The following is a 13,535-nucleotide window of genomic DNA, read 5'->3' on the forward strand; positions in this document are numbered from 1 at the left end:
TATGTTTATTGCGTCCCCTAGCGGCCGAGCTACGAACTTGAAAACAGTTTCCAGCGATTTCTTTTGGTCGATATATTCTACGAAAATTTTTTCCCGAAGCTCTAGGGCCTATACTTTCCTTAATATCGTACCTCGCCGACGTTAGCGAGACACCCTGTATAATAATTTATGATGTGCTTTAAATGGTGGAATTATATTTTATGGTTTATTTTCTCCGCTAGATTTTATAACCTGACACATAGAAGAACTTCAGAGAAGTAGAAAAAAGCAGTACCGCAATTTACAAAAAGCTGTGATTAAAAAGCTCTCAAAGCATTCATAGCACTGTAGATCAGCCCTCCGGATGATTTATTTTCTGCTACTTCTGAATCGGGCCGGACTTATGTTAGTACACCGCAGTGTTAGTCGTCAGAGTTATGAATTATCGCTTCCTTTGTTTGTTAGCTGAAGCTTTCTTTGCACCAAAGCATGTTGCACATTTATAGTGTTATTTTGTATAATGTAGTTAGTGTTAATAACGTCACACAAAATGACAACGCTCTCTCACAATATTACTCAGGGCTCGGTTAAGTCAAGTCGGTTGTCATTTTGCATAAGCGGGGACACAGGGATATACAGAGGTTTGTACATACTAAACATTATCCTTCAAAATAATGGCAAAAATCAGTACTACGTGACGCCCGTTTCTCAAAGATCGAAACGAGCGCCGACAACTAAAAATCTAACTTGTTCAACCGACTGCAAACTCCATTTAAATGTGGCATATCAAGTACGTGTGGGATACATGGCATATTGTTAATATAAAAAGACCGCTAAGACATCAAAGTTACTTACCCTGCCTGGCCTGAAAAATTGAAAAATAGGAGTCACTTTCGAAGCGCGCGACGCGGTGTGTCTCTACCGGAGTAAGTTACGCAGACGGCGATAATCAATCGACTGCTTCTCGAAGGTAAAGGTATGAAATTTAATCCAATAACCAGGAAGCCATACGATATTCAAGTAATTGAGTCATGTCGGTCAAATCGGTATTGATGTAATCGATACTATTTTTTTTAAATACAGTTTTACGCCACACACATTAGTCCAACCAAATTACACTTGGAGAAAAAAAAATGTTACCTGGACTCTTATAAGTGGAAATGGTAAAAGGGCTTATAATACACCTAAGAAAAGTAAATGCGTGAGCAGGGGCGGCGGAGGGTTGATTTGGGGGGTTGAAAAGTTATGAAAAATTGTATCATTGGGATTTCTGGCGAAAGTTGACGTCAAACAAAAAAGTAGAGTCCACTTTTTAACATAACCTCAAAATTTCCGAGAAGAATGCGAAAAACATTTTTTTTTTATTTTTCGTTTTTTATTTCTCATTTCCGCAAAAATAATTTAATTTCGACGAAACTTGGTGAAAATATACCTCTATGTGTCTTAAATAACCACAAATTTTTTTAGATAAAAAAATGAAGAAGTTTCTGAGTTATTCATTTTTTTCGACCTGAAACACTTTTTTTTCAAAGAAAAATTCTGCTTAGAAAAATAATCGTACAGAGTTCTGCCGCTAATAATTTTTTTCGTTTTAACATACTTTTTGGTGAAATAAAAAAATCTGTAATCACAGTTCAAAAACATGCTCAAAAATGCAAAAAAAAATAAAAAATGACTTGCAACAATGAATTTTTCAGTTATTGTTGATAATTTGTTTAAATTAAAAAACATTCAAAAACAGATTACACCATTAAATTCTACGGAAAAAAATTAAAATAAACCGTGTCTCATTGTTTGACCCAAAACTTTATTTTTGTACAGTATTGCTATAAACATCTAAGTCGAATTACAAATGTACAAATGATAAATTATCTCTGGATGATTTGAGATTTCAGCAATACAAAGTATTAACTGCAAAGTCTACTGTTGACGCGAAATCCGAAAACCCAAAATTTTGCAAAATCGTTTTATTTTTTTTTCTGCCTTTATTTGAAACCGATTTTAAATAAATTGCCACTTTTTCCGCTCTATCCAATGGCGTCAACATTTTTGCAATCCGACGTTTCTTCTTCGATGGGCCAAAACTTTCTAAACGGCATATTGTTAGGTATAAAAACACAACTTTGTTCCTCCTTATCTTGGACATACTGTATATCTGTGAATTCATCAAAATTTAAAAAAAATAAGTAACTAACCGATCATACGAAAAAAAATTATTATTTATTTTATTTATTCACTATTCGACCTATGTTTATAGCAATACTGTACAAAATTAAAGTTTTGGGTCAAACAATGAGACAGTTTTTTTGTATTTTTTCCGTACAATTGAATGGTGTAATCAGTTTTTGATTTATTTTGAAATTTAAACAGATTATCAACAATTTCTGAAAAATGCATTGCTGCAAGTCATTTTTTATTTTTTTTTTGCATTTTTCATCATGTTTTTGATTTGTGATTACATTTATTTCACCAAAAAGTATATGTCAAAACGAAAAAAATGATCATCGGCAGAACTCTATACGATGATTTTTCTAAGTAGAATTTTTCTTTGAAGAAAAAGTGTTTCAGACCGGAAAAATGAATATCTCGGAAACTTCTTAATTTTTTTATCTAATAAATTTTGTGGTTATTTAAGACACAGAAAGATATACTTTGACCAAGTTTCGTCAAAATTAAATTATTTTTGCGGAAATAAGAAATAAAAAACATTTTTCTCGGAAATTTTGAGATTATGTTAAAAAGTATCCTCTTCAAAAGTTGTAGATTTTTGCATGATCTACCACTTTTGTATTAGATACTTTTTTGTATGACGTCAACTTTCGCCAGAAATCCCAATGATACAATCTTTCATAACTTTTCAGCCCCCCAAATCAACCCTCCGCCGCCCCTGCTCACACTTTTATTTATTTTTTTTTTCGTTTATTATAAGCCTCTTTATCATTTCCACTTATAAAAGTCCAGGTAATCATTTTCTTTTTTTTCCCCTCTAAATGAGTTATTTCGATCGATCTACAAACGTACCAACGACCTAAAAATGACTTGCAACTATGATTTTTACTAAATAACTGAAAACTGATTGAATAAGATCAAAAGGAAAATCTAGATTATTATATTACCGCCAGAACTTGTTAATTTTTATTGAAAATCTTTACTTAAACAGTGTGTAGTTTATTTAATGTTTTGGAATCTGGCGTACCTCAGGGTTCTGTTGTGGGACCTTTTTAGTCCCAAATTACGATAAATGATTTTCCATAATATAAATGACATCAAGACTGTTTCTTTCCTTTTTATGAATACAAATTTTGCCACGCTCTCTAATGTTTAGGAGTTTATGTCCCTATATCATCAATTTATTTAAATTATGATCAATCTTTACAAAAACGAGAAAATTATTTTCATGTTTTTATGAATAATTCACCTTTTGAGCCACGGCATACCTCAGGGATCCATTTTTGGACCGTTTTAATTTCAAATTTCGATTAATGATTTACAAAATCTAAGAAAGTGTCTTTCTCTTTAAAACTACGTACTGTAATGTATAAGAGTTTATATCAGTACAGTTTATTTTCAATATGATCATGCTTTACAAGAATTACCACATGTTCGGGAAATTTAATATAAAAAGTGGTGATTTATGTTAATCTTAAATAGCATTAAAATTCGTCGATGTGTCCTTCTTCGAGGCGTTCACTGAAGGCGTATTAATTCTATAAGTCGAGGCGACACACTTTTATGTTTTCTTTCTAATACTTCCGACTTATAACCGGATTGGAACGGGGCGTTTTTAATACGCAGATCTATTGATATGCCACATTTTGTGCAGAAAATACTCATTTTAACCAAACGAAAATCCCACCGCGTCTGCGAACAATGCTGTTGACAGATATAATGAGTATTTCTTACACATACATCTAAGAAAGCCGTCTTTGGTAAAAAATCCAAGCCGTGTAGGAGAAAAAGACTCACCTTGGACCGTGGCTGCCTGTTCCCTTATCAAGAAGTCAGCTGGACTCGGGGGCGGAGTTTTGGAGAACATCGGTGATCTCGGATCTGAAAAATGTATGGTATTTATATTTCAAAGAATATAAATGTTTCAACAGTAGAAACAAATATTAGGAATTGTTTAAAGATATTAAATTTTTGCTGGTTTTTGCTGGCGCCGCTTTTATTTTTCACTTAACCAAACGATGTGAGAGGTCACCAAGGGACACGTGACTGTACAAGAAGAGTTGTATGAAAAAAGGCAGGCAAAATACTCAAAGTCGAAAAGTAAGACTTGTTCAAGAAAAAACCGCAAGAACGCTTAAAGTTCTCGACAGTGTTGGTCTACTGTGAGGAATCAAAAAATTTAAATAAAATTTGGGACACGTGGTGTGAAATGGGATGAGGTAAGCTCCATTTTCAATCGAAATTATTATCTATGAGATTTCATTAGTGACGGAAAATTCAAGTAGTCGTTGGAAAATAATTGAATGTTCGTTGTTTAAAGTGCATAAATGTCACAAAATACTTGTCATTACTCAACAAGAACGTCAAACGTATAACTTTTGTGCTTTCAAAATGTTTTCTCATTGAGAAAAAGTTGATAAGTTGCTAATTTACGGCGAGTCACAAAAAATTCAAGTAGAGCTGTAGAGTTATATCGAGAAATGTATCCAGAGCGCCTCATTCATGATCATAGAACCTTTACAAGATTGGAAGCAACCTTGCAACGAAATGAAGATGCATTTTCTGTTCGGAAAAATCAAATAATTGACCGAAGGGTAAGAAACAATGTTAATACAGCTCGACTGTTACAGTATTTCGAACAAAATCCACGAAATTCTATACGGCAGGCTAGCCGGGATTTGACTTTGGATAAATCAGCCGTTCAACGAATTTTAAAGACCAATGGGTATCATGATTACAAAATTTAGAATTTGGAATATTTGCCTGAGCGTCACATTGAAAACAGACTTAATTTTATAGCTTAAATTGAAGTAAATGTAGAAACTATTGATCAGAATCTTTTTCGGCAGGTTCTTTGGACGGACGAAAGTCGGTTTGTCAGTAACGAACACTACTGGTCCATTGAAAATCCCCACATTGTAAATCCAGTCCAAAACCAATGCCATTTAGAAATAAATGTATGGTGCGGCATCATTGGTTATTTTTTTGAACATACATTGAACAGTGTGAGTTACCTAAATAAATAAAGAATAAATTCCTGCACTCCTGGAGAATGTGCCGTTTCAGCTAAGGAGAAACTTATGGTTTCAGCACGACGCACAGTGGGATTTTTTGGTATATTTATGGACAAAATTCTTGTTACAAAAGAATTTTCATGCAATCGTAGCAATTTTTTTTTTAAATACTCGTAAACATCTGTACTTTAAGCAGGAATTGCGGAAATTTCGATATTCTTAAGCCCTAAATTATGTCAAGTCATTTTATGCCTAATCACGCAATCCACATATTTGAACTCTGCGCATATTTTTGGACAAACAACTTTAGGATCCACAAATTTCATGCAATCGTAGCAATTTTTTTTAAATACTCGTAAACATCTGTACTTTAAGCAGGATATATGAAATAACAACCAAAGAAAGTCTAAAGGTTATGGGAAGCCATACAACTAGATGACAATACAAAATAAACTTGTCTTCAATTATAAAGAGATTACTTATCAGAAATAACAGTGGTCTAGAACCTACTGGTTCCACAAAGCTAACTTAATAAACAAGTATTAAGATTACTAAAAATATACGTTTACACAGACCGACAAAAATTTAAAAATCCTACAACAGATGGCATTACTACATAACCTCAAATATGACGAAAATCAGTGTTTTTGCACTTTTAGGTTAGGATATCTCAAAAATCTGACGTGGTAGAGCAATTCTGCTGCCAGATTCGGATTCAGCGCACCTAAATCCTTCGGAAATGTATATTCAAGTTTCTGCTTCCTAAAGAAAAGTTAAATTTTGTTGGTATGTGTTATTTTCCACGACTACTTGATCCTTCTACTGCTAATGTGATTTTTAGGTGATATTTCTTTTGAAACTCTTTAGGACGATATTGCTTATAACTTTTAAACGGGAAGTAATACAGAAAAATTTCTCTAATAAAAGTTTATTAGAAAAAAGAGCAGAAAAAAAAATTGGGTTTGTTTCTGGAAAAAATATAATTGATGACGTCATTAGTCGTTTCTGTCAAATCCCAAAGATAATACTTTCGATTGAAAATGGAGCTTACCTGATCCCATTCAACACCACGTGTCCCAAATTGTATTTAAATTTTTTGTATCCTCACAGGCACATACTTTTGAGAGACCCTGTACATACAGGGTCTAAATGATAAGTTTAGCCAAACATTAATGGTGTATTCTACTAATGAAAATAATCAAGTTTTGCCCTATAAAAATTTTTGATAGGACGCTTCTCTACAGAGATACAGGGTGTTAAAAGTTTCAAATATATAATTTAATAAAAAGGTGCAAATTAAAAGTGTTCTTTACCTTCGTCGGCAATCAGCTTCGACACCGGCGCCTTGGTCTTCTCCAGGCTGAGGGTCACTCCCTCCAAAAGCTCCGCGTCGTCTGCGGTTCTGTGTGTGGTATCATTCGGTATGACTGTGCGCGTTTCCGTCACAACTGTGGTGGTGGTGGTCTTCATCTCCTCGAACTGCGGCACTGCCCCCGAAACTTTACCGTCAGATGGAATTGTGGTTTTAACTTCGACGGTTTCGGTGACTGTCCGCGCGTCCGGCGTGACGGTTGTGGTTTTGGTCGTGGTGGTTTTCTTAGATTCTGGTGGTTTTGGTTGTTCTGGTGTGGTCTTTTGTTCGGGTGTCGTCTTTTGCTGGACTTCCGCGATCTTGTCTTCGACGATGCTCTGTCGCTTGATCGAGGTTATCTCCTGGACGATTTCACGTCTCTGTGAAGAGGCAGGAATGGTTCTTTCAGCGGAGAGCCGCTTCTCTATCTGCTCCCTTCGCTCGGCCACCGGCTTGTCAAACGATTCTTCTTCATCCTCGTCGGATTTCTCCACCGCCTTCTCTTCTGCTGAGTACTTGTCGTAAGCGTCTAGCTTCCTCTTAGCTGCGAAAATTAAATACATTTTAATCGGTTAAGTAAATTTAACGAAAAGTAACCACCTACCTTCAGTTTTATCAGCTACGACTTTCGCTTCAACGATTTCATCTCTCACTACGTCTTTGTCTATAATATCTATATCTTTTTTCAGTCTATATTTTCCTATCTCCTCTTGTTTTATCCTAGTGATCGTCTGACCGGTGTGGTCGACATTTAGGCACTGGGGTATTATGTCCTCCCTTCCTATCCTCTTAAGGGCGTTCTCCAGAGTGTTGGTTTGTGCTTTGTTGCCGGATTGTGACAGCCACATCCTCAGCATCGACTGAGCCTGCTTGGCGACGCTGTCGGGATACTCGGACTTGATGACGTTTATCTCGGATGTGGTAAGACCTAGTTGGTTAGCCAGAGGTACCCAGTCCTCTCCCAGGAGGTTGCTCATGTCTGCTAGTCGCGGGTCCGGTCGGAAGTAGTCGAAGTTCTCCGAAAGGAAGGTGTGTTTCTTGAGGGAATCCGTGTCTGTCAGGGAGATGGTGTCAGTGACAATGTCGTCCGGTAGGACGATGTTGAGTATGCAGATGGGTTGTTGAGGGGGTTCCCCTTTCGGTACCTGAGAAGTGTACGAATTTAGTTTTCTTTCAAGGTCGACAAAAGTATACTAACCTTTGATTCCTTCATAAACAAACATCTGCTGACTGCTTCGGCGTGTTGGTCCTTTACCCTGACTGAAAACGGTAGTCGATTTTCTCTGAAAGCTCTAAACGAGAACGACAGCTGTTCTCCGCTCTTCGTAATTGGTACCAAGTTGCCGGCAAACTCTACGTACTGTAACTTTCCTTCCAGTACCTCTACGTCTCTGCTCTTGGCGACCTCTGTAAAGTGCTCTTGTTGCTCCAGGGTTTTGTCCTCTTTGTCGTCTGTCATGCAGAATACTCTCAGTCTAGCTTCTAGCGGATCAACGCGTTTTGCGAAAACGACGAATTTGGCCATGAACGGCACGTGGATGGCTTCCCTAATAAAAATTTTAGTATGCAATTTACCACCAAATAGACGTATGGAATTAGGAGGAAACTTGTTGAAAGTCACAAATACTTACTTATATAGTTCTGTCGCCATTTTGGTTGCGTCTCCGATATTTCTGCAGTCCATCAGCCAAAATCGTGCTGATACGGTGGTCGTGAATGACACGCAGTCGTTGACAAAGGTTAAGGGTGTCGAACCGGTTACGTCCTCCCATTGTGCTCTAGTCGTACCACCTGCAGATGAGTTTTGGTTTAGTGGGTGCTAGTAGATGTCGCGACACAAAGACGTGCATGTTGGTTACTTTGTTCTATCGCCGTACACTTGACAATACCAGAAATTGCTCCAAAGGAAAATGCAAATGTATTGATTCACCTTTAGAACAGGGTAGTTTACGATAGTACATCACAAATAGTCTATCAAATGCTTCAACATGCAATTGGTACCCTGAGCTGAAGGCTTACTTAAATCCAATATATTTTTGTAGCGCATACGTTCTTACGTACGTCTTTTGGTGTATTCCTTAAATTGTTCAACATGCACTTATTTTCACCGTCTCATCGTTCGGTATTCCTTTGGAACAAATTTACGGTTGGAGCAAAAGCGGTTGTTTCGACAAGCAATGCAAGTGTTGAAGAAGCAAGAAGCAAAGCATTCAATCGAACTGTTTCAGAAAAGACCAGTCGCGTGGCAACTAACTTAGAATTAATATCATTGACTTCCTTGATCCTGAATTTTAAGTAAGGTGTAATTGAACGACTGATCTGACGGAGTAGGGATAAAAAAATACAAATTCGTAAAAAATAAACAAATGCAGCAAGTCTATAAGGTGAAATTGCAATTTGTGTTTTCGTGATATCTTAATTGATTCAAAAATAAAACAAAATTAACGACTAGAGGCAAAAGAAAATATATTTATAGATCCAAAATTCGAAGTGAAAATACACAGTTTACTTAAATCATCAACTACTGCTTGTATCTCGTTTTGGAAAAATTATACACCAACCACATGCTTAGTCTTGGTCCAGTGTATGGGGACTCCAGTTTACTATAGGGGTTTAGGTGGAAAAGTATGAAAAATATTTACATTTTGACTCTGAGCAAGCAACACGTTAATCGAACGTTATTCTTTTCTTCCGGTTTTGATTTTTACAACTGCGTACATTCATTTCTCACATACCTAACAAAAAAATTTAAAAAAATCATCAAGATAGATACATTCTAAAAGGGGGCAGCCCACAATATAGTTAGTTACCTTTGAGAGATCTTTTCCGAAACACCCCTGGGTACGCGCGTGAAAATTGTAACAATACCGCATTAGTCTTACTAGAAAAGTGACACTGTGACGTCATGGTGACGGGAAAAAGTCTTTGCACCTTCCGAGATGCGTTCGTGTTGGAAAAATTTAAAATACCGATGTTGCTCTTCTATCTCAGTCTAATTTCAGGAGAAAATGAAAACATCTGTAATTATGGATGAGAGGAATGATTGGTTTTTTATCTCTTGAGAGGGTGTCTCTAAAGGGTCTTGTACAACGCTCCACCAGGTATAGTACGGCTCAAAATAAGTCGATTTAAATAAACTTGCCTTAGTCCAAAAATTGGTAATAACGGAGCTACACGGTGTCAAAGTTGAAGAAATATTGTAATTTAACCAAACTTGCACCCTTGAGGAGTTATTAGCCCTCAAAGTGGGGCCCTAAAAAAATTAATATCTGCGACAATTTACCATAGAATAACCAAATTTGGTACATGATTTAGGTTTATTACTGGTCTTCTTTGACTATGATTTAAAGTAAACTGAAGAACTACAAGGTGTTCATTGGGGATGATTCACCCCTAAAATTGTTCAGAACTTTTTTTTCATTGACCGAATTGAAAAATAGTAATATTAATTCACAGCAGAATTTGATTTTAAATTTTATTTTATTCTTGTTAAATTTTAAAAAACTTTATGGTTTTGAAGAAAAACAAATTTAACAATTGGCCAAATAAATTTTACTTCACTTCTGTCCTAATTCTACAAAAAGAAAACAAGTACCTAAGAAGTTTTTAAATAAGCGAATATTGTATTAAGTAAAAAACACAAATAAATAATAAAAATAATAATTGATATTTTTTCAACAATTATTGAAATAAAATAATTTTAATACTAACTGACAAGTTTGAAAGATAAATTCATTGCGTACTACTGACTTTTTGATTATTTTCTAATGCACACTGTTAAAATCTTGTATCAGTTAATACGGTTTTTCTTGAAAACCATCAAGTTTTTTTAAAATTTAACAAGAGTAAAATAAAATTTAAAATTAAATTCTGCTGTGAATTAATATTAGTATTTTTCAATTCGGTCAATGAAAAAAAAAAGTTCGGTACAATTTTAGGGGTAAGTCATCCCCAATGAACACCTTGTAGTGCTTCAATTAACTATAAATCATAGTCAAGGAAGACCAGTAATAAACCTAAATCATGTACCAAATTTAGTTCTTCTGCGGTAAAGTACTGCAGAGATATAAATTTTTTTCGAAATTTAGGGCTCCACTAGGGTTGGTTGGTTTGGTTAAATTACAATATTTTGGACACTCCTACATACACCTGCCCTGTGTCGGTTCTTATACGATACACCCTGTATAACATTTTCTTTAATATCTTTGGACTAGTTCGAGATAACTTCGTGAAATTTCGTATCCGGAGGTTTTTTGGGATCAGAAATTCGAATTTATCGATGATTTCGTTGTGTCTTCTAGAGGGCGCCACAAGCGACATTTAGGACACATTTAAACAACTAAAACTTTTTTGTACCACGTTGTATTTCACTTTGGGCCGGAAAAATCTTTTCCCCCAACTTTTCCGATTGAAAAAGGTATAGTCTAAAAATATATCCTAAAGCATTTAAATTTGTAAATGCATAAAAAATTTGTTTAAAAGTTATTTTCAACTCCATTGAACATATCCTTCAAGACAGGTCAGTAATAATCAGTTATTTTTTTAGATTTTTAGACAGTTTAGATTGGTTGCATTATTTAGATTGTTTTAGACTGATAGATTGTTTTTAGAAAGTATGTTTTGTACTCTGCCAATTCTGTATACAGTAAAATTGTTAAATAACGAAATTTATATTTGTAATTGCACTGTTTGCTTTAAAGGCATAATTCTTTGCTCCTAATTTTGTTTATCAATCTTTTAAACAAATTTTTATGCATTTACAAATTTCAAAGCCTTTTTGTTGAAAACTGTTGGCTTTAAAGATATTAGCAAGGTATACCTTTTTTAAGCAGAAAAATTACGGGAAAACCCGTTGTTATCAGTTTTTGGATTGAGGCAAATTTAGTGAAATCGACTTGTTTTAAGTCGTATTATATCTGGTGGAGCGTTGTACATACCCTTTAAAGACACCCTACCCTGTCAGAGTAATTTTTCTCCGATTGACTATTGCAAGAAAAACATCAATTTTGTTTGTTGAATTCAAAGCTATCGAAGCTGCCAATAAAGCAAGCAATGAGCAAAACCTCTACACCTGTCTTTTTATAGGCAAGAAGCATTTTTTCAACATCTAGCAGCGCATTTTGTCTACGCTTTGCTTGTATGAAGTCATTTTCTCCCCAAATCAGAACTTTGCCATACAACAACATCGCACAAAATGATCGTGAAATTGTAGATAGATGGTGTATGTATTATTTTGAATTGCCTGAAGTCAAAGAATTTGGAAAGTGACGCCACAATGACGTCATCTTTGAAAACACAAAGCGCGAGGCTGGCAAACTGTTGCATGTTAAAATTTACAGTGATATCTGTCATATTTATCCAATATTTAAAAAATATGGTAGTTCCATATGTAATATTTCATTCCTGCTAATTCAAATCATGTTGTTCGTTTTATAAGCCCAAATAAGTATTATTCGTATATAATATTCGTGATTTATACACACAGAATTAATAAAGAGGCCCTTTGAGGCACAACAATTAAAAATTTCTATGAAACTATCTCTACAACAATTACCAATGTTTTAACTTAGTTTTTCGTTAATTACAGTCATTCTGCACTAAATACGTCTTGTAAATTTAAATAAATTACACTAGTCTCGTATACAGCTGCATTATGTTCTAAAGTTAACTCAGTATAATCTACTTTTATGGATATAAACTATAACGATTCACTTTTACCGTAATCCTGAAATCAAAGCATATTTACATGCTTTCAAAACTAATCTAACCAAGTTACAACCTATTCTAAATCAAAAATAACTTGTATGGTAACTACTTCTACCTACGAAATATCTACCGCAAAAACAAAAGCTTGCCAACCCCTTAACGACAAAAACAATTGACAAAAATACAGAGGGCACAACACAACATCAAGACATTGGGTTTGAATAATCATATTTTGATAGAAATTGGAAATCAAATTGGTTATGAAGGAGGTTTCATGGATGGGTTGAGAATATTTGTTCAATTTTTTTAACGGACAAAAGTGTGGAAGTAACTTCGATTTAGATGTAACTTCTTTGGAAATCATTTACAACTGCAATTGTGTTGTTTGTAAGTTAACAATTCGTACTGTATCTTTCTACAATTATCCCCACACTTTTGACCTTATCCTGACCCCGGACACAATAATATCGTCGCTGAAACCCGTCGAGACTTACCTGTGATGGAGCACAGCAGCCTCAAAGTAGGCGCTGACCCGGAATACTGGTTGATCATCCCCTGAGAATGAGCTCTGGGAGCGGGCATACTCAACGTTATGGCCTTGTGGAATTTCCTCCTTCTTGGTTCGACGGTTACTACCGGGGAGACGGCCACTCCATGGCCTAACAGTTTAGCGGTTAGCTCTGGGTCTATGGGTTGAGCCTGGAGAAGATGTTAGAGGTGTAGAACGTGGAGGCATACAGGTTCAACATATGTGTAAAATAGTGACCAACGAAGTTGTCATCATACGTATCACCACTTGTTTTCGAATGGTTAAAGTTATTTCTATAGAAATAGGTAGTTTCCGTGAAAAACTGGTTATCAACGAATGACTGACTGTTAGTTCTTGAAAGTGAAGTGAAATAACAATTAACACTGTTCAGTATAGCTGGAAACAAGCGTTTCTAAGTCATTGACATGTTCAGTACCTACTGCTTTGTAATACTTTTTTGATAGGTACTAAATGTCTCATATCCATAACTTTATTTTTTAATGGGATTATAGATCAATAAGTTTCAGATAATTATATAAACCGCGGCTTACCAACATGCCTAAATGAACTGTCAACGTGGTTAAATCAAGATTTAAATAGATACTCAAGTACGTCTCATCAGATAATTGCTTTGATCCTTGTAAGCTCAAAAATCATCTGAAAATTAACAATAGCAACAAATGCAAACCAAACCACAATAATTGGTTAATTTTGCAATAATTTTGAAAGGCAAATTCTAGTAATAAAAATCATACATGGTGCGTTCCAGACAGGACTTTTTTAAAAT

At 35.2% G+C, this 13,535-nt stretch overlaps 1 protein-coding gene across 1 annotated transcript in view; it reads right to left on the minus strand.

The window, feature by feature from the left end:
* LOC111691360 (ankyrin-2-like) overlaps positions 1–13,305 on the minus strand; it is a 28,986-nt gene extending 15,681 nt beyond the window's left edge. The window contains exons 1-7 of the mRNA XM_023454048.1: positions 13,300–13,305; positions 12,714–12,918; positions 8,145–8,304; positions 7,712–8,060; positions 7,118–7,658; positions 6,476–7,057; positions 3,946–4,029 (exon numbers count right to left, since the gene is read on the minus strand). Of these exons, the coding sequence (XP_023309816.1) occupies positions 3,946–4,029; positions 6,476–7,057; positions 7,118–7,658; positions 7,712–8,060; positions 8,145–8,304; positions 12,714–12,918; positions 13,300–13,305 (1,927 nt within the window). The remainder of the gene's footprint in view (positions 1–3,945; positions 4,030–6,475; positions 7,058–7,117; positions 7,659–7,711; positions 8,061–8,144; positions 8,305–12,713; positions 12,919–13,299) is intronic.
* Positions 13,306–13,535: the final 230 nt, after the last annotated feature.

This window comes from Anoplophora glabripennis, unplaced genomic scaffold, assembly GCF_000390285.2.
Source record: "Anoplophora glabripennis isolate ALB-LARVAE unplaced genomic scaffold, Agla_2.0 scaffold136, whole genome shotgun sequence".
Taxonomy (NCBI): Eukaryota; Metazoa; Arthropoda; class Insecta; order Coleoptera; family Cerambycidae; genus Anoplophora; species Anoplophora glabripennis.